The sequence below is a fragment of the Equus caballus genome, chromosome X (assembly GCF_041296265.1).
Source record: "Equus caballus isolate H_3958 breed thoroughbred chromosome X, TB-T2T, whole genome shotgun sequence".
Taxonomy (NCBI): Eukaryota; Metazoa; Chordata; class Mammalia; order Perissodactyla; family Equidae; genus Equus; species Equus caballus.
Genome location: NC_091715.1, coordinates 101246578 through 101267045, shown reverse-complemented (window position 1 = coordinate 101267045; position 20468 = coordinate 101246578). Strand labels below are relative to the sequence as shown.

At 41.0% G+C, this 20468-nt stretch overlaps 1 protein-coding gene across 1 annotated transcript; it reads right to left on the bottom strand.

Annotated features, from left to right (window-relative positions):
- Positions 1-5341: 5341 nt before the first annotated feature.
- On the bottom strand, positions 5342-18751 carry LOC138921742 (melanoma antigen preferentially expressed in tumors-like). Its single transcript, XM_070256902.1, has 5 exons — positions 18600-18751; positions 17668-17777; positions 9845-10144; positions 8788-9390; positions 5342-7927 (listed from the first exon to the last, which is right to left on the bottom strand). The coding sequence occupies exons 3-5, from the start codon at positions 10132-10134 to the stop codon at positions 7414-7416; spliced, it is 1407 nt and encodes a 468-aa protein (XP_070113003.1). The 5' UTR covers positions 10135-10144; positions 17668-17777; positions 18600-18751; the 3' UTR covers positions 5342-7413.
- Between the last annotated feature and the right edge of the window lie 1717 nt (positions 18752-20468).

The following is a 20468-nucleotide window of genomic DNA, read 5'->3' as shown; positions in this document are numbered from 1 at the left end:
CAGAAAAACAGGCAGACATGTGAGAAGCTCATGGAGAGTTGCCGCCTAACACCATTATTATTTGCTTATATTATAGTTGAGAGTCAAAAGGTAATCAGGAGTTGAGCTGGGTTTTGCTTTTGTTGATGACGCGATTATCTTTGGTGCACCACAGCCTTCAGATTCCTCTAGTGTTACTTTGTTCTTACGGGCTTGATTGGGTGACACAGGTTGGTTTGTTGTTGTTGCTTTTTCAGTGTTCCCCCTCCATCTTCCACTTTCAGCCGTCCCTGTATGCCTGCACCACAGACAGGGTCTGTTTCCTCACTCTCACACCTCCCCCAGGAGGAAACTTGTGTCGCTTTTCATGTGGTGCCTGTAGCCCGATGGTAGTAGGCAGGGTTTTCCTCCATGCTCTTGGTCCAGGCTCAGACTTTTTCCCCAGCTTTGCTGAGGTGAGATGGACAAACAAAAATTGTACATATTTAAGGTGTACAACATGATGTTTTGATATATGTATACACTGTGAAATGATTACTACAACCAAGCTAATTTACGTATCAGTCGGCTCTCAGTTAACCTTTTTTTTTTTTTTTTTTGTGGTGAGAACACTAGAGATTTACTCTCTTAGCAAATTACAAGTATACAATACATTATTTACAACTGTAGTCACCATCCTGTACATCAGGTCTCCAGAACTTATTCATCTTATAACTGAAAGTTTGTACCCTTTGACTGATATCGCCCCGCTTCACCCAAACGCCGAGCCTCTCATAACCGCCATTACCAGAGTAGAATGGGTTCAATTTTTTTTAAAGGTTCTGCATATAAGATTTTACCAAGAATGAGTTTAATTTGTTTTTAGATTCTACATATAAGTGAGATCATACAGTATTTGTCTTTCTGCAAAATGTCTTCCAAGTTCATCCATGTTGTCACAAATGACAGCATTTCCTTCTTTTAAAAGGCTTTATAATGTTCGTATGTCTATCACATTTTCTTTATCCATTCATCTGTCAATGGACCCTTAGGTTGTTTCCAGTTAGGGTGCCGTGAATAATGCTGCAGTGAACGTGGGAATGCAGATGTTCAGGTACTGATTTCGTCAGTTGCGGAAATATGTCCAGAAGTGGATTTGCTGGATCATACGATAGTTGTATTTTTAAATCTTAAAGAAACTTACATTCCCACCAACGGTGTATTAGGGTTCCCTTTTCTCCACATCCTCAGCAAAACTTGCTGTCTCTAGTTATTTTCATAAAAGTCATTCTAACAGGCATGAGGTGATATCCCATTGTGGTTTTGACTTGCTGTTCCCTGATGAGGTGAGGACCTTTTCATGCACCTGTGGGCCATTTGTATGTCTTCTTTAAAAGAAAAGTCTGTTCTGGTCCTTTGCCCTTAAAAATGTTAAAAAACTTAGGTTATTTGGGGCTTTTTGCTGTTGACTTGTACGTTCTTTACAAATTTTGGATGTCAACCTCTTATCAGATAAATGGTTTGCAAATATTTTCTCCCATTCTGCAGGCTGCCTTTCCATTTTGTTAATTCTTTCCTTTGCTGTGCAGAAGCTTTTTAGTTTGATGTAGTCCCATTTGTTTATTTTTGCTGTTGTTGCCTGTGCCTGTGCCTTTGCTGTCAAAAAAATCATTGCCAAGACCACCGTCAAGGAGGTTTTCCCGTGTGTTTTCTTCTAGGAATTTTACAGTTTGAGGGCTTATGCTTAAGTCTTTAATCCATTTTGAGTTGATTTTTGTGTATGGTGCCCAAGATAAGGGTCCAATTTCATTCTTTGCATGTGGATATCCACTTTTAACAACACTATTTACTGAAGAGATTATCTTTTCCCCGTTGTGTGTTTTTGGCCCTTCGTTGAAAATTAGTTGACCTTATATGCGTGTGTGTTTCTGGACTCTCAATTCTGTACCGTTGGTCTGTGTTTCTGTTTTTATGCCAGTGCCATACTGTTTTGATCACTATAGTTTTGTAATATAATTTGTAATCAGGAAGTTTGATGACTCCAGTTTTGTTCTTCTTGCTCAAGATTGCTTTAGCTATTTGGAATCTTGTGGTTCCATACAAGTTTGAGCATTGTCTTTGTATTTCTGTGAAAAATGCCGTTGGAATTGTGATAGGGATTGCATTGAACCTGTAGATTGCTTTGGGCAGAACCGACCTTTAAACGATATTTTTCTTTCAATCTGTGAACATGGGATGTTTTTCCATTTATTCGTGTCTTCCTCAATATCTTTCATCAATGTTTTGTAGTTTTCAGTGTACAGATCTTTCACCTCCTCGGTTAATATTTTTTCTAAGTGTTTTGTTCTTTTTGATGCTGTTGTAAATGGGATTGTTCCCTGTTACAGATAGTTTGTGGTTAGCGTATGGAAAGTGTGGCTGAATTTTGAATGTTAGCAAGAGCTAACACTTCAGGGTCCTCAGTGGTGAAAGGTATGGAGGGTCTCTGGGGGCTGTTGAGGTCCTCAGTGGTGAAGGCGGCTGGGGTCCTCTGCAGAGCAGGCCACTGGGGACTGTGTCCTCCCCTGCCACATGGCTGATACCAATAGCCCCTGCCCTTCTTTATTCCTAGATGTCTCCAGACATCTCACTCTGCCGGTCTTCCCAGCGACCTGGGTGGGGTCAAACTGAAGCAGATCCCTCATGCAGTGCCCTGAAAGGCTGGGGAAGCTGGTCGTTCAACCTGCTCTTCTTTTCCCTGCGAAGGGAGCTCTCTGGCTGGGGAGTTCCCTCTCGACACTGAGCAGCACTGCTCTGGGGGATGAGATGATGCAGGCAAAATGAAACTGTTCTTCCTACCCTTTGCGTGTGGTTATTCTCAGGTTTGTTGCCCCAGCATGTTGCTGCAGCTCCTTAAGTGGACTCCTGAGTTCTCCCAGAGCTATGTTGGCTCGTGGATAGCTGTCTAATTGTTGCTTTTATAGGAGAATGGAGTCTGGGATCTCCTACTCTGCCGTCTTGCTGACATCTCGCCCAAGCTCAGTCTCAAGCAGGCCCTATGTGCCTGTGTTCCCGGGGTTGGGCCCTCTCAGCATTCCCATCTCTCCCCCGTGTGGTAGCCTAACTCTGCCTTGTATTTGCGATTGACTGTGCAGAAGAGTGTTTCCCTCCTCCGCCTCCTCGGTGGTAGGAAATTTCTAATGTTATTGGTAAACGATAATGAGCCCTGGCCTTTTTCCTGCATCTCATCTAATGGTAGAGGGTTCTTTTCTTCTGCCTTTCCCATGACAATGATGTGTTTTTACCTGTGACGTGTTGGTGATAAAGTTTGCTTAATGCTTTTGATTCACATGAGAGAAGGGTATGGACAGGGGTTGAAGATTCGTGATTTTTCTGCAGCAATGGCTTATCCTCTCCAGCAAGCTTGCACCACTCAGGAGGGCTCTCTGTGATCTCCTACCCTGTTCACAATCTCTCTTGCGGGTACCAAGTAGAGGTGCATGGGTGAGAGCTTGCAAATGACTGTGAACTCCCTTTCTGTCTGGCGCTCTCAGGGGTTTTATACTGTCAAACGAGCTAACCCTTGATCTTTAGTAATTCATTAAAAATGTTAGCTAAGTTCTTTTAGCCTGCTTGTATGGGTGGCTAGTGTTCCTTCTTCCTGTGTTGTGTCAAAAGCCCATGCACCCAGTCTTTTCCTGGAGAGACCTGACCCTCCTTGGAATTCAGTCTACTTGGTTGCCCTATAATGACTTCAGCTCTCTGATGGGGTCAAGTAAAATGAATGTGCAGCTTCTTTGGCTTTTTCTCCTTGATAGGGTGGGAATGATGCTCTTTCCAGCTTTCTGCAGCTTACACGAAAGTGGAACTCCTCACTCTGAAGCTTCCTTCTCTTTGAGACTCTCTTACTCTACTTTATTGCTTTAATGGGAAGTAATGTAGCAGTTCTAGTTACCCAACGAAATGTGCTTTTATAAATGAGTTCTAAGTAATCAGGCCTCCCACAGGAAACAAAATGAATTCCTGGGCTTCTGTCAGTCTGTGTTTGTGACCCTAACAAATAGTAATAGAGGACTTCTGTGTAAAAATAGCAGTCAGTTCTTTGAATGTCTTACGATATCTTCCAAAGTTTTTTTTTTTTTACTTTTTATTAAGATTGTGGTAGTTTACAACCTTGTGGAATTTCAGTTGTACGTTATTGTCAGTCATGTTGCAGGTGCACCACTTCACCCTTTGTGCCCTCCCCCCACCCCCTCTTTCCCCTGGTAACCACCAATCAGTTCTCTTTGTATACATGTTTAACTTCCACCTATGAGTGGAGTCATACAGAGTTCGTCTTTCTCTATCTGGCTTACTTCACTTAACATAATACCCTCAAGGTCCATCCATGTTGTTGTGAATGGGACAATTTTATCCTTTTTTATGGCTGAGTAGTATTCCACTGTATATATATATACACCATATCTTCTTTATCCAATCATCAGTTGCTGGTCACTTAGGTTGCTTCCACGTCTTGGCTATTGTAAATAATGCTGCGATGAACATATGGGTGCACGGGACTTTTGGAATTGCCAATTTCAAGGTCTTTGGATAGATACCCAGTAGTGGGATGGCTGGGTCATATGGTATTTCTATTTTTAATTTTTTGAGAAATCTCCATGCTGTTTTCCATAGTGGCTGCACCAGTTTGCATTCCCACCATCCAAAGTTATTTTTAATGATCCTCTATCTGACAAATCATTTAGATCATTCTTCCAATCTGCTGAAAGCAAAGAATTGGGAACCACCAATCTTGCAAAAAAAATGTCTAATCATGTCATTCATGTTGTCAACAATGCACCAATAATGTTAGTAATCACTCCTCTGCTTAGTGCTATAGAAGTTTTCACCTCTATTGTGGTTTCTAAGGGAAAGAAAAGGCAAGGCAGGTTCGATAGGTTTAGGATTAGCTAGTTTGAGTATTTTCAGCGGGCACTGGGGCATATGGCTTGTCCCTGGTGGTCTGGTACCTGTGCGTGGGGTGATAAGGGCAGGGGAATAGTAGCCCAGAGGGTAAGAGCCCTGGGAGAGCCCATGAAGAAAGTGATTGGGGGGTCAGGGTTCTGTCTGGGTTGGTGTGCATGAGAAAGGCCTGCTCACAGGCAAGCAGTTTACTATCTCTAGGAATTCCCTAGCCTTGGGAGGGGCAGTCTCTCCAGTGTCAACAAGTCCCCAGATGTCAAAACATCACAAAATACAGAAAATAAAAGGGCGTGATTAATACAGAAACTAAACAGAAACAGCCTCTGCCTGCATGGAGCTAGCGGTCTAGCGCCATGTTGTCCAACAGAAACATAAAATGAGCCACATCAAAAATAAATAAATAAATAAAAACCAAAAGGAAACGTCAAAAGCAACAAGTGAATTTAATTGTAATAGTTATTTTATTTAACACAAAAGTAAAAGCAAATTATAATTTCAGCATGGAAACAATATAAGTAAATTAATTTTATACTTTTTAGTAAGTCTTTGAAACACAGTGCATTCTTTCAACGTGTAAGCAATATGAACAGATGATCAATTCTGCATTCTTTTTTTCTTACAGAGCCTTTGTGCTATCGTTTCAACAAAACACAATAATGCCATGTGTTATCATTTCAACAAAGAAACAACATACACAATTCATTTATTACTTATTTTAACGTTTGTCTTTCTAAGTCAGAAATGCAGTGTGTTATCACAAAATGGAAATAAGAACAAATTATTAACTACATTAATGAATAATTACTTTTTACATCCTTTTCTCTAAGTCTTTGAAATGTAGTTTGTTACCACTGCAAGGTGTAAGCAATAAGAAAAAATAATTTTAAATTATTTGTTTCCTGAGTCATTGAAATGAGTGTGTTATCATTTCAACATGGAAACAATATAAACATATCATTAATTACTTTTACGTTCTTCTCGCACACTAAGTCTTTAAAATGCAGTCTGTTTCCATTTAAACAGGAAAATACAATATACAAACTATTAATTATTTTCCCTTCTTTTTTGGGTACTAAGTCATTGAAACTCAGTACGTTATCATTTCAACACGTAAGCAATAGGAACAAACTATCAATTAATTTTACATTCTTTTTTCCCAATAGGTCTTTGAAATGCAATGTTTTATCATTTTGACATGTAAACATACAAACAGATCATTAATTAGTTATTTTAACGTTTTTTCCTTAAAAGTCTTCGAAATGCAGTCCTATCGTTTCAACACGTAAACAACATAAGCAACTTCATTTACATTCTTTCTTCTTTACTGTCTTTGACATGCAGTACGTCATCACTTCAACATGTAAACAATGTAAATAAATTACCAGGGATTCTACTTCGTTTGTTTCTTACTAAGCCTGGGATGTACAGCGTGCACTTAACACTTAAGAGTACATGACATTTCAGAGTAGCCCCACTTCTAGTGCTCAGTAGTCACATATGGCTAGTGTGTCCCACACGGAACAGTGCAACTCTAGTGGAAGAGCAGAGGGAGCAAATCCATAAGGAATGGTGTAGACCATGAAGGAAACGTACATGGTACATTAAGAGAGAGCAACAGCAGAGTAAAGCTACTTAAGTAAGGAAGTAAGAGAAAATCTATCTGAGGAGGTAAACATTTAAGCCATGACCTGAGGGTTGAGCAGCTATCCAACAGCATCAAGAGGCCAGCATGGATTGAGCACAGTATGTAACGGAAAAAGCGAAAAGAAGCTGGAGTTTGGGGGAAGAAATAATTTTCCTAAATGCCCTAAGAAAGAGTGGAGAAACTGAAAAATCACAGGAACATGTGTACTGTGAGTGGTTTGAGATCAGGGACTTTATTTTTCTTAGCACGTGAAACAGTATCTACATCGGAACAGATACTCAGCGAATGTATGTGAGATAAGGAATAACTGAGCCAGGGGTCTGAGACCTGAGAAAGCGGGCAGCCACAGGTTGATGAAGACACCAGTAGGTAGTGGGCAAAGTTTGTTTCCTTTTACTTGCATTTGGTTTCTCATAAGCAACCTAAGGCGATCATAACTACAAGATGTTTGCAGAACCCTAGAGGGCAAAGTTATCGGCTTCAACCGCTACCACATCCAGGAAGAGTTCCAATTGATCTGACTTGTGTCAAGTGCCCCTAAGTGGATAAACGGGCCAATCAGTGTGGACAGGGAGGTGATGTACCATGACCAGGTTACCTTACGTCACATACCCAACGCTGGGGTTAGTCACCAGAAGAGGATGTCGAGGGCCAGGGGCAAGAGATCCACAGGGCCTTTCAAATTCCTCTATTTTTTTTCAGAGTTCCTCTTTTATAGAGGTCCACTACTCAGTCAACCTTCCTATCCCCGGTTTCCTGGAACAGTAGAATTTTATATACGTGTCTCCACAAACTTGGGCTTCAGGAAAAACAGTGAGTGCTTGAATGGCCACACTTGAGTGTTGAAACAGCTCCTTGTACTGTGGAAATCACTCAGCACAAGTGGTCCAGGTCATGTCGTCCCGCTGTACCGCCTGCAGCATTGCCTTCACCTGGGCCTGCACTTCGGCAAGTTTCCGTGGGTCCAAAGTGCCACGAAAATTCCACTGTTCATAGCAATGGACAGGCACAGGATAAACTACATGCTTCAGCTCCATCAAGGATGCCAAGTGCTGCAGAAGGCTCGTGAGCACAGGCATCGTAATGGGGTTGAAGGCAAAGCTAAGGACACGGAGATGGGAACATTGGCTCAGGGCTGGGAGGACAGCAGAGAGAGCAGAGTCAGTTATCAGGCAATTACTCATCTCCAGATGCTGCAGGGTGCCTGAGACCTTCTCCAGCAGAGTCTGGAAGGGCTCATAATCTTCCGAGAATATCTGGTTGTCACTGAGATTCAACAGCCTTAGGTGGGTGGCCTGAGAGCTCTGGGACAGGACAGTGACATCTCTGTCAGACAGGCCACAGAGAGGTAGACACAATGTATCCAACTGAGGCGGCAGAACTCTATACAGAGAAAAAAGAAAGGTTATTTCAGAAGAATGAGGATTGGAGCAGGGCAGCCAGCCCTGAATGAAACGTACCTAAGGCTCTAGAATAAACTAATTTGCACATATTTTGCAACAGTGGTTAATCATGTGGGCTTGGAAATCAGACTTAAGAGACTTGTGATGCTGAGGAAGTTACTTTTCCACTCTGAGATAATACAGGTTTTTAAGCTTTAAAATGTGTATAAAGGTAATTATTATACAGGGTTGTGGAAAAGATTAAGTGAAAAAAATTGGATGCACTTAGGATTTATGACCTAATCCATGGTGAATCCTGTTCACTTATTTAGTGGGGATGGGTCTGGGAAAGCAGCCAACTGTGGGTTCCCTTTGACTAGTTCCCAGATGACAAGTTCTCCATTCAGGGTCTAAGCCTTGGGGAAAATACAGGAGCAAAGCGAGTGGGCAGTGTTAGCTACTGTGGCCAGTCCATGGGGATGTGCATCGGCGCTACAGCATAGAGCGTTTCTCCATCTGAATGCCTCCCCTTCCTCTCTAGAGAGCTGTAAACTCCAACAGCAGAAGGACTGAGTCTTCTTCACCAGTACATTCACAGACTTATCACAGTGTCCGCACATGGTCGACTGAGTGACTGACTGAATGAAAGGATGAGCACGACTTCCTTTTCTAATCTTGTCTTTCCCCTCACCATGAGGTACCCCTCTCTAGCCTGGCCAGTTTCAAACTCCCAGCAGTGCCCCTGCTGAGGTGGAAGGAGAAATAGGTGACAAGGAGCTCAGGAATATCCAAGCATGGTCTCTTCTCCTCTTTTAACCATGGGGTGGTTCAGGGAACCCAGGTTCCTTCCCACTCCCTCACCTGAGCAGTTTGTGCAGTTGATCTGTGAGGTGGAAGAAAGACAAGATGAGCTTCTGGAGGTTCTCCAGCCGCCCAAGCTGGTTGAGAAAAGTTCTGAAGTTTTTCCTCTGACAAGATTTAAAGGCGATGTTATACAGACTAAGGCTGTCCAGGTGGATCGTCCGAGCCAAAAGGGTGGTGACTTCACTCAGATCTGCCTCACCCACATCCAGGTGATCAACGCATCCCAGATCCAGAAACTGCAGGATACTTCTGTGGGCAGACATTTTATCAATCTGCAAATCTCTGCAGCAGAGGTGCAAGGACCCAACGCTCTGCTCAACCTTACTCCGAAGGAAAGAAAGAAATTGCTTTGCTCTCAAGGTATCACTGAGGGAAAGGTCCACTAACAATTCCATGGGTTCCTGGGCTGACTGAAGCTCAGACTCTGAATTAACAATTCCAAGGCACCTGACACTATGCCGGGCTTCTTCTAGTTTAAGGATAGAGTGACGAGAATAAATACAACACTGAAAACAGAAAGGGAATGTGGTCCCGGTCTCCAAGCATGTTGTCTCACAGTCCAGGTCCTGCCTTAAATCTAGGATCCTCAGTTTTGGCCCCCTGTAAGGAGAGGAGGAGACAGAACACATGAGAGGTAGACAACTTGAATATCATCCAGCAAGTTCAATGATGGGAAGCAGGAAGGAACTCTTTATCCCCAGTTGTCATTCCACATACCATTCACCAAGAAGTTCTTTCCACACAAATTTAGCATCTTTTATTCTTTTTCCCACACTTTCTTCACCTCTGGTCCTCCACAGTCTCAATACCCATGTCCTTCTTCTTACTCAGGAGGTAAATCCAACCACAGTATCCTCAATCACCTCTATTCTATAATCAACTCTGTAAGACACTGGAGTCCCTAAGGTGACCCCAAGTGTTGGAACAATAGGCCCACAGAGATCCTCAGCATTCACCATTGGCTACTTTCGGGAGACTGTTAGGTATTCCCCTGCCCCAGGCTCCAGCATACCCTCCTGCTGACTCACAATGTCCCTATCAGCTATAGTCTTACCAAGAGGAAGGGCTCCGGACAGGGGGGATCTGCAGACCATCAATCACGGCTTCCACGATTTCGTAGTATGACTCTCGTACACTCAAGGTCCCAACATGGAGACAGCGAAAGGGCCAAACCCTCACCATTGCCGTTAGTATCTTCTTATGCCCACCCAAGAAGGCAGCAATGAACAATGGAACAAAGAGGTCTCTTGGGAGTTCTTCCAGGGCCCGGATAGCTGCAGGCTCATTACTCAGCAGACTCCTTGCAGCAAGCTCGAGCAGTGTGGCTGTGGCCTTTTGGTGCATCTTCGTAAACCTGCTTCGGGGTGCAGAATATTTAGAAATCCCGAGAAGACACCTACAATCTGTTTGCCTCCAAGGTTAGCAATGGACAAAATATTTATCGAATAAATATATAGTGAATCAGACGGCCACCTCAGATGACCTCTACTATAAAAATAGACTTGTGTGTGTGCCTAAGCATATATGTGCATACACATACACACATACATAAATTTACGTAAGATAAAATGCCATGAGAAATCAGAGGTAAGCTAGCAGAAGACAACGTTGACCACCTAGCTGCCTTCCTCCCAACATTTCCTCCCCAAAGACTACAAACCAAGAAGAAGGAAAATGTAAACCTACATAAAATCCACACCCTCATCATTGCTTTAAAATGGAGAGAATGCCAAAAGTTAAAAATAAATGTGAGGAAAAAAAGAAAAATCATGAATTCCTGGCATACAATCTGTCACATCCCCATCACTAGGCTCTGTGGCAAAGCAAAGACAAACCAAGAAAAGCCACAAGACCCGCAGAGTGAGGAAGATGGTGAGGGGCTTAAAGCTGATCTAAAACTACAGCAGAATGACTAAGCACGGAATAAGTCTGAAAATATTAAAAAGGTGTCTTGGAAGATGAGAGCAGGGACTACAGGGAAGGGACTCCAAAATAGGAACACTGAAAGGGGTAGGGATGATTTAAGGTGCAGTCTTTGAAAGACATAACTTCTAGGAAAGAATAAAGGCAAAGAGGAAGGGAGAAGTATCTTTCGGCATTTAGGTAATGATGGGGAAAGGAAACAAAAAGGAAAAATTAAGGATCTTGCAAGACTAAGAGAGCCACAAAATCAGAGCACTCACAACTTCTCCCTCCATCACCAAAACAACCCAAAACAATGAATAAAAGAACTGGACTTTGCTATACTGGCAGGAAATGACATCATTAAACTAGGAATCTCCTGAAACAACCCAATTTCATACAAACGAACAAAAGGAAGGGGAATACCACAGAAAAACATGGCAAAAAAAAAAGGACAAGGAAGCAAAATTTCACACATATTTAACAACCACAAAGCAGGAGACTGTAAGTCAACACTCCAAACAGAATTAATTATACTCAAGCAAGCATTCGAGGATATGAAACCTACCTGGAATCAGAATATTTGTAAAAATCTAAAAAGAGAAATGGACTAAAAAGAAAGTCTGAAGTAAAGGTTTTATATCCAGCTGGGCTGTGCCTCAAATATCACAGCCTACAGAAAAACAGTTTTTCAACACAGAGGAACTTAGGAAATTCTGTACGCCTCAGCCCTGCCTGAGGAATCTACTAGAGCAGTGGTCTGCAAACTGTGGCCCATTGTGCCAAATCTAGTCCACTCCTTGATTTTGTAAATATAGTTTTATTGGAACAAAACCGTGACCAATCATTTACATACTGTGCATGGATGCTTTTGCACTACAATGGCAAAGTTGAGTAGTTGTGACAGAGGCACTGTGGCCCACAAACCTAAAATATTTTCTGTCTGTTTCTTTACAGAACGTTTGCTAGGTAATCTGAAAGATGAACCGGGATTGTGATCCCCCATGCAATGACAGAAAAACTTCACCAAAATATCTGATGGTGAGCATTTTACACCTAATACTAAAATCAAGGTGGAGGAAAGGGAGGAAGACTAACGTACAAATGCTTTATGTTGTGAAAAAAACATAAATTGCACCACTAAAAATGAGAGAAAGGAGAGGAGTAGAAGAAAACAGAATAAAATTTTTGTCATAGCTCAGTAGGCGAGTGTTAAATGACACTGGGGACAAAAAACACAACGAATGGACCACATAGTAAAGTGTTAAGAAAACAGGGGGTTAAGGATGATTTTTAAAAAAGCATTAAACAGGACAAAGAACATGTCTTAACGATAAAAGCCAAGATTCACAAGGAAGATATAACACCTAGGAATATCTACGCACCAAATAACACAGCACCCACCTCTCTAAAGCAAAAGGGCAAGGAGATTTAGATAAAAACACGGGAATTGTAGGAGTACACCAATCTCGGTACAAGACAGATTAAGTGATATAAAAGAAGACTAGGGATATAGAAAATCTAAAGAACATAATCAATAAGGCAAACTACACACACACACACACACACACACAGACATTCTGAAACTAGAGAATACATTTTCTTGGCAAAAATCGATCATAATTGTCACACAGAAATGACCTCATTAATTTCCATCAAGTAGAAATATCACAAACAATCCTCTCTAATCACAATGCAAAAAAAGTTAACATTACTAACACAGACCGAAAAAGGAAAGGCCTTTCTACCTGGAAAGTTTTTAAAAGCCTCTGCCAAAAAATGTTGAGTTAAAGAGGAGACACAAACTGCAGCTGTAGAAATTTTTTTAAAAGAATGAAAAGCTACACATCAGAATCTATGGGATACATTTAAATCGGTGATCAGAGGCAAAATCAGAGTACTAAATACTTCTATGAGTAAAAATGAAAGAAGGAAAATAAATGAATTAAAGTATGGCCTCAGAAAACTGAAAAAGAAAAAGAACGAAGTAAAGCAGGGGAAAGAAATAATAAATATATAAGCAGAAATGAAGGAGATATAGGATAGAGAAACAAATGAAAATCTTGTTTTTTAAAATAGACAAGCCACTAGCTAGCTTGATAAAGGAAGAAAGAGATCACAAATACACAAAGTAATAAATGACAAAAGATAACCATTCAAACAGAGAAAAGAAAATAAAAGAGATTAGTTTGCAAACCTCTATGCAAATAAATTTGAAAATCTACACGAAGTAGATAATTTCCTGGAGAAATACACATGGCCACAATTCTACTTCTAGTGTTAGAAAGCTGAAATTAGCCAATTTTCATAGAAAAAATAAAGTAAGTTATTAAGGAATTACCCCCAAGACGCATCTCACTCGGATGGTTTTACAGGTGAATGCTGGTAAATCATCAAAGATCGGATACCACCAATGCTCTATAAATTATTCAAGAGTATTAAAAAGGAGGGAAAATTTCCTAACTCCCTTTATGAAGCAAGTATGACACTGGCCGGTCAAGTGTAGATACAAAAATACTAAATAAAATATTAGCAAACACCCAACAATACATTTAGAAATTAATATACTGTGACCAAGTGAGATTTATCCCATTAATAAAAGGTTGGTTCTACGTTAGGAATTCCATTGATATCATTCACCACGGTAATAGAGTTAAGGTCAAATATCACATGATTACCACCATAGATGCTGAACAAACCTTTGGAAAAATTCAATACCCATTCATGTTAAGGAAAAAAGAAAAACCTCAACAAAATATGAATCAGAGGATGCTTTCTTAACACGAGAAAAGATATATCATTAATTCCTAATGCCAGTATTTTACTTAATGGGAGACCACTAGCGGTTTTCCACTAAGGTTGGGGACAAGGAGAGTGTGCCCAGTATTTCGTTCCTATTCAGTCTTGTACTATAAGTATGAGTCAGTTGACTACAGAAATCCATAAGATTTATAAGACCGCATAACAAAAAGTAAAGCCATCTCTCTGTGCAGATGATATTATAGTATATCTGAAAAGCCCTATAGAAACAATGACAAATCAACTGAATCAAAGAAATCAGTAAGGAAAACAGACATAAAGTTAACATACAAAAATCAGTAGTCTTTGGACACACACAGAAACCACTTGGAGAACACATTGATAGAGAAAATCCCATAGACGATAGCAACAAAGAAGATTAAATGCGTAGGAATAAACTTAATCAGAACACCTATATGAGGAAAATTTTAAAAATACTCCTGAAGGACACAGAAGAACCCTGAATAGACGGAAAGACATTCACTGTCCTTGGAGAGAACAACTCAGCATTAAAAAAAACGTCAATTCTTGGCACCAGCCCCATGGCAGAGTGGTTAAGTTCGCGCACTCCAGTTCGGATCCTGGGCGCGGACCTACGCACCGCTCGTTAGGCCATGCTCTGGCACCATCCCACCCAGAAGAACTAGAATGACTTGCAACTAGGATATACAACTATGTACCGGGGCTTTGGGGAGAAAAACAAAAAAGAGGAAGACTGGCAAGAGATGTTAGCTCAGGGCCAATCTTCCCCCCTTCCCCGCAAAAATGTCAATTCTCCCTAAGTTAATGCATAAATTTAATACAATCTCAAAAACATCAGCAAACATTTTTATGGAGTTAGACCAGTTGATATAAAGTTCATATTAAAAAAAAAAAACAAACATGCAAGAATAGCCGGAACATAAGGGAAAAAGAAAACCTCTGAGAGGGGAGTACTGATACCAGACATTAATGCATACTGTAAAGCCTCTGTAATTTACAACATTGTGGTTCTGGTACATGAACAGACAAGTAGCCCAATGGAATAGAACAGAAAACCCAGAAATACACTCAAGTACATGTGGAAATTCTAGTATATGATAAAAGGGCATGTAAAAGCACTGGAGCAAAGATGGACATTTAATAAACGGTGCTGGAACAATGGAGACATTTGGCAAAAAATTAAAGTAGGTCCATATCACACACCATACACAAAAAACAAACTGCAAATGGGTTAGGGATCTAAACATAAAAAGTGAAGCCGTAACAAGGTCTCGAAGAAAATATGGCAGAACTCTTCTTTAACCTCAGTGTAGGGAAAGCCTTTCTAACTGTGACTCAAATTCCACAGGCAATGAAAGAAAAGAATGATCAACTTGACTACATGAGAATTTCTTGTGTATGACAAACACATCATAATATACATATTAAATAAATCAAAAGACAACTGACAAACTGGGATAAAGTATTTACGGCATACACCAGAGACAAATGGATAATATCCCAAATATATACAGAACTCTTAAATATCAAAGGGCAAAGGGCTAAAAATTCGATAGAAAACTGAGAAAAAAGATATGGACAGATAATTCACAAAAAAATATATAAAACGATCCTGAAACACACGATGAGTCAAAACTTCTCACAATCAGACAATCGCATATTAAAACAATGCCGAGATACCATTTCTCACCTACCACGTTGACCAAAGTTAAAAAAGCAGGGCAACACGTTAGTGAGACTGTGGGGGAACAGTCACTCTTACACATTGCTGGTGGGAATAAAAACCAGTGCAACCGTTCTGGAGAGAAACTTGGAAATACCCAACAAAAAAACATACGTACTTAACTTTTGCCCCAATAATCTCACTACTGGGAATATAACTTGAAGATGTATTTCCACCAATACAAAAATACTTATGCCCAAGGTTACTCATTGCAGCACTGTTTGTAATTGCAAAATGTTGAGAACAACTTAAATGCCCATACATAGGTGAGTGGTTGAATGTGAGTGACCCAGCCACACAATGGAGTCCAGAGCAGCTGTAAAAAAGAATGATGAAGCAACTCTATGGAATGATAAGGAGTGATTTCCTGGCACACCGCTAAGTGAAAAAGAAAAAGTGCAAGGATATGTATGGAATGCTATCCTTCGCTTAACAAACAAGGGCATAGAAAAAAAATACATGTATCTGCTCATTTGTGTGAAATAAATACAGGAAAGATTAAACTAGAAACTAAAGGGATTGGTTATCCACGGGGGAGTGTGGGAAAGGAGTGGAAAGAAGTGGGGGACAGGAAAGGGACAGAAGGCATGAGGAAAGAGTGACATTTCTTTGAGTAGACGTTTTTGTATAGCCCTGACTTTTTGAATCATAGTAACGTTAGTTAAATAAACAATTAAAATCTACCAGGATGTGGGGAGAACCCAAACTCAAATTCAAACACCAACAAATTAACCTAAGTATATTACAAACGAATATCTTAACCACACTGAAGAGGTGAGGAAGAACAGCTAAGCTAAGAAACCTGGGAAAACTGCATTCTGATTACATCTTTTGAGGCTAAAGACAAAAAGAACTGTACACAAATACAAGTTGGTAAATCTGTTTCTGACAGGGATATTGTTAGCATTTCTGCAACTACTTTATGTATACAGCAGGAAGTAAATCTTGTAGATAATGAGAGCCAGGCAAGAGAAAGAAGTTACAAATAAAGCTGGAAGGGACTGAAATCAGAAGTATCAGTACGAGCTCCTGGCTTTTAATATCTGTACAGATGGGTAGGTACAGAAATAAATGTAGATGTATCTGGAAGCACGGGTGTATACACATACAATATATCTCCTACTTTTGTGGATAGACACGGCCTAGCAGCAATGAAACCCCAGTAGCAATGAATACACATTGAGATATCAGTTTCTAAAATGTCATTCTCCAAGAAATGGAACTGGGGCTCCTTGCAGAAGCGGTTTGAATCCAGGGCTGCGGTGGGGGAAAAAACACCAGATGAACATGAACATCTTATAGTAAGGAAAGAAATATACAAAAGAAAAGGGTAGGGTCACGTCAAAAGAACACAGAACCAACGGAAAGGAAATCCCAATGACCAAAGATGGAACGATTCAAGGCACAAAATCAGTAATGATATAACTTGATTATAACTCATAGTAAAACATAGTTATTCATGAGTCAATACTGATACAAATAATTTGAAATACATTTTATAAAATAATTTTTATAAATAACTTGAAAATCTATAAATAAATGAATGAGGGAGAAAGGACAGCTTTTCAGGAGAACTCCAATGAATAAATGTAGCAGGAATGAGGAAAACAGAAAGTCACCATTAGGTAATGGATTATAAAAGTAGCGAGCAAAAGTTTGAGGAGAAACACGGTATTTTCATGGTCTTAAAGTATTGCCCACATGATATTTATCACTTACCAATGGGAAAATAGTACCATTACAATGGAACAACATAATTGCCACCATCTTAATCAAGAGATCAAGCTGAATATCATCAGTAATACAACCTAAGGACATCACATACCCCTGACATGAGGCACAGAGAAGGGAGCAAAATCACTTTTGCAGTATTGTGGCATAAGACCTAAAATTAAGGCCCAATAACATGTATGCCTTAACATCTGGGGAAAATCCAGAGGGCCTCAAATGGCCTAACCACAGGTTCTCCTCCTTATTGTGCTTGCACAAATAAGGCTCCTTAGCCAAAGAATCTTCCTTATCACGGGAACTAGGCACTGTGCCTGCTCATCCCTGAGTAGCAGGTTTCAGTTCCCCACCAGCCCAGAGAATTACGCAGACAAGCCAATTACATTCTCCCAGGGGAACCAAGGGTCACTTCATCCTCTCGTTACTGCAAAGACTGCCCGCCCACAGCCCCTGCTTCTTCACTCGCTTCCAGAGCGTGGCACCCATGAGGCTCCACCTGGTGCATAGTGTCCTCCTCCCACAGGCTGTGAGTCAGTGTTACTAATAAACTGCTATGGATCTCACGTGTCCAGTGTCGGGTATGATGTGTTCAGCCACACCCATAACACTAGGTTGGAAATCCCTCCATCACTAGTGGAGTGAAGGGGAGAAGAATAAAACAGGTTATCTTGCCCAAAATGTCTGACTTCAATCTAATCAAAAGAAAACATCAGACGAAGCCAAACTGACATTCTGTGAAGTACCTGACCAGTATCTTCAAAAGCGTCAGGGTTGTGAAAGACCCAGGAAGACTGAGGAGCTGTCAGCCGGGAGGAGACTAAGGAGCAACGATGGCCAAATGCAATGCGATATCCTGGAATAGAAAAAGGACATTAGTGAGACAACTGGTGAAATTCAAAGAGAGTATCTAGGTTAGTCAATAGTACTGCATCAGCGTTAACCTCCTAGTTTTGATGATTTTTCTGTGGTTAGATAAGAGGTCCACATTAGGGAAATCTGGGTGAAGACTTTCTGTACTATCTTTTGCAACCTTTCTGTAAGTCTAAAATTATTTCAAAATAAAGAATTAAAAAAGACAAAATCAGTAGTTACAGGAATGGTTATTCTATAAACGACACTGTTTAATGACAGTTTAACCAACCGAAATATAGTTAGAAGGATGGATAGAAAGATGGAAAAATGCTCCTATCACCATCATCCATTTAAAAATGAATTCCAACTTCTTTAGAGAGCCTGTAGTAAGAAACGACACTGTAGTCCTCTCCAAGATGTAGATGAATATTTTTTGGTCTTCAGGTGAGAACAGCATTTTTAAGTATAAAAGAAATGAAACAGAAACAGAAATATACTTTTATACATATATTTCAGTGTTTACGATTTAAAGTCTGGGATTCAAACCTAACCGCAAACAAAACTAAGATGCAAAGGAGAAACATAATTTCTTTTTAAGAAGAGAAAGGCTGAGGGATTTTAAAGAGGGAGCATGAAATGATTGGCTGTACAACTGAAGCGAATAAGACGTGAGGATAGACGGATGCATAGAGGGTGGAGAGGAGAATGGATCACTGAGCAATCCAGCTGGATTGCCTTGTTTATTAACCCCTAAACCTCGACCCTGGGTAATTTAGGCCACTATTAGGTTTAAGTTCTAGAAAACGACACTGTTGTACCTTACCTAACTGGAAAAAGAGTTGGGAAAAACACGGAAGCCATCCAAGACCTCGGCGGCGGCAGCCCCTGACCTTCCCTCGCGAGCTTCGCAGACACCAGACCCAACCCTGGTCACGCCCGGCGCCTTCCTTAACGGTTCCTTCTCAAAGTTAAACTAGCCGGAAGAGGACTTCGATTGGTGCAGCTTAGGTCAGGTGACCCCCTTTCACTCAATCAGCTCTGTCCTGGGAGGCGGGGCCAGGCTCGCGGGGCCAGGCTCGCGGACCCGCCCTGAGGAACACAGTTCTGTCCAAGTCCGCAGCGGTTGAAAGGATTATGGTTCCGCGTGCGCCCCTCCACGGCTTCGATCTCCTTGCGTGGAAAGCGAGGCACAGTGTCTCTGCTTGCGGCCTGGGCCCTGGCCTGCCAGGGCTTCTACCGGGCCGGGTCTCAAACCCAGAGAAGTAATGTTCAAATTCGTTGGCTATGCTGCAGGAGGTGTTAAACATGAGCGGCCGCTTGACGACAAAAGGCTCTCCGATATTCGTGTCCCTGCTGCTCTGGTACATTAAACAAGGAGTCCAGACCCCACCAAAGATAGGAAAAATATGTTCTGACCTCAGGGCAGTGAGGCCAGCATAGCGTTTACATGGACACCGGACCAAAGCAGCACAAAGGAGAAAATTTCCGCCCATCTAATAAGAGTCCTATCAATTACAAGGGTAGCTTATATTTGTTCGTTTCCAACCCTCACCCCACACTCCTGGTTCCGCTTCTTCCCTATTTGTTTCTTTTTCTTTTCCACATTATTTACCACCCTTTGGAATACAATATGCTTTATTCATATGCTGTTTTCTTTTTAATTGTCCATCTCCCAGAGTGGAAAAATATAAATTCCAACAGGGCAGAAATCCTTGTTTATTGTTTGTTAAGCTATCCTAAGTGCCTATAGTAGTGCCTGGCTCAATGGGTACTTGAATATTTGTTGAATGAGTAAATGAATTTTTCCCCAGCCACAGGAACCTCTTTTTTGCTCCTCTAACACTAACTTACCAAGCATGATCCCATGCCTTTCTGTCTTTTCCTGTAACAGCCTGCCCCCAGATATCCCTGTAACCAGCTTCCTTACTTAATTCACATCTCTGGTCACCTTGTCAGACAAGTCTTACTTGTCTTCATGGCACTCAGCATGTGATCATAGTTTTTGGTTTATGTGCTTTGCTTTAGTTTTTTCGTTTTGTTTTTCTGTTTTCTTTCAGAAAGGTTTCTTTCTTATGTTCTAATTGCAGGTAAAGAAGTAGACCGGCCATGACTGTTTTAATTTTTGCGGTACAATGTCGTCTTTGGGTAGATGGGATAATGGCATCAGATATCTTAAGATTAGATCCCAGGGTTTATGGCTTTACCACTTAGTAGCTACACGACCTTGGCCAGGTACATTAACTCTTCCAAGATTTCATTATCCATCTTTGAAATGAGAATGGCAATTGATGTGACCTCATAAGGGTGTTGATGGGGTTTCATCTGGATAACACATATCTAAGGCTTAGCAGAACACTTGGCGGTGTTGAAAAATGGATGCTTTGGATGCTCAGAATGATTATCACTGACTGTAAGTTATCAGCATTGAGGGTCAGGAGATCTGGGGTTCTTCCCAGTTTCTAGATCTTAAATATACTTTGTGAGAGATTAGCTGTCCATAGATATGTGGGTTTATTTCTGGGCTCTCGAGTCTGTTCCATTGATCTGTGTGTCTGTTTTTCTGCCAGTGCCGCACTGCTCTGATTACTATAGCTTTGCGGTATATTTTGAATCCAGGGAGTGTGCTACCTCCAACTTTATCCTTTTTTCTCAGGATTGCTTTGGCTTTTCGAGGTCTTTTGTTGTCCCACAT

What these genes read in the sequence shown, in the direction of transcription:
- LOC138921742 (XM_070256902.1), bottom strand. Translation starts at nt 10,134, where the DNA reads ATGCACCAAAAGGCCACAGCCACACTGCTCGAGCTTGCTGCAAGGAGT. An exon ending in GTCCGGAGCCCTTCCTCTTG is followed by an intron (nt 9,391 to 9,844) that starts GTAAGACTATAG and finishes CTCTCCTTACAG; the next exon opens with GGGGCCAAAACTGAGGATCC. An exon ending in CAACTGCACAAACTGCTCAG is followed by an intron (nt 7,928 to 8,787) that starts GTGAGGGAGTGG and finishes TTCTCTGTATAG; the next exon opens with AGTTCTGCCGCCTCAGTTGG.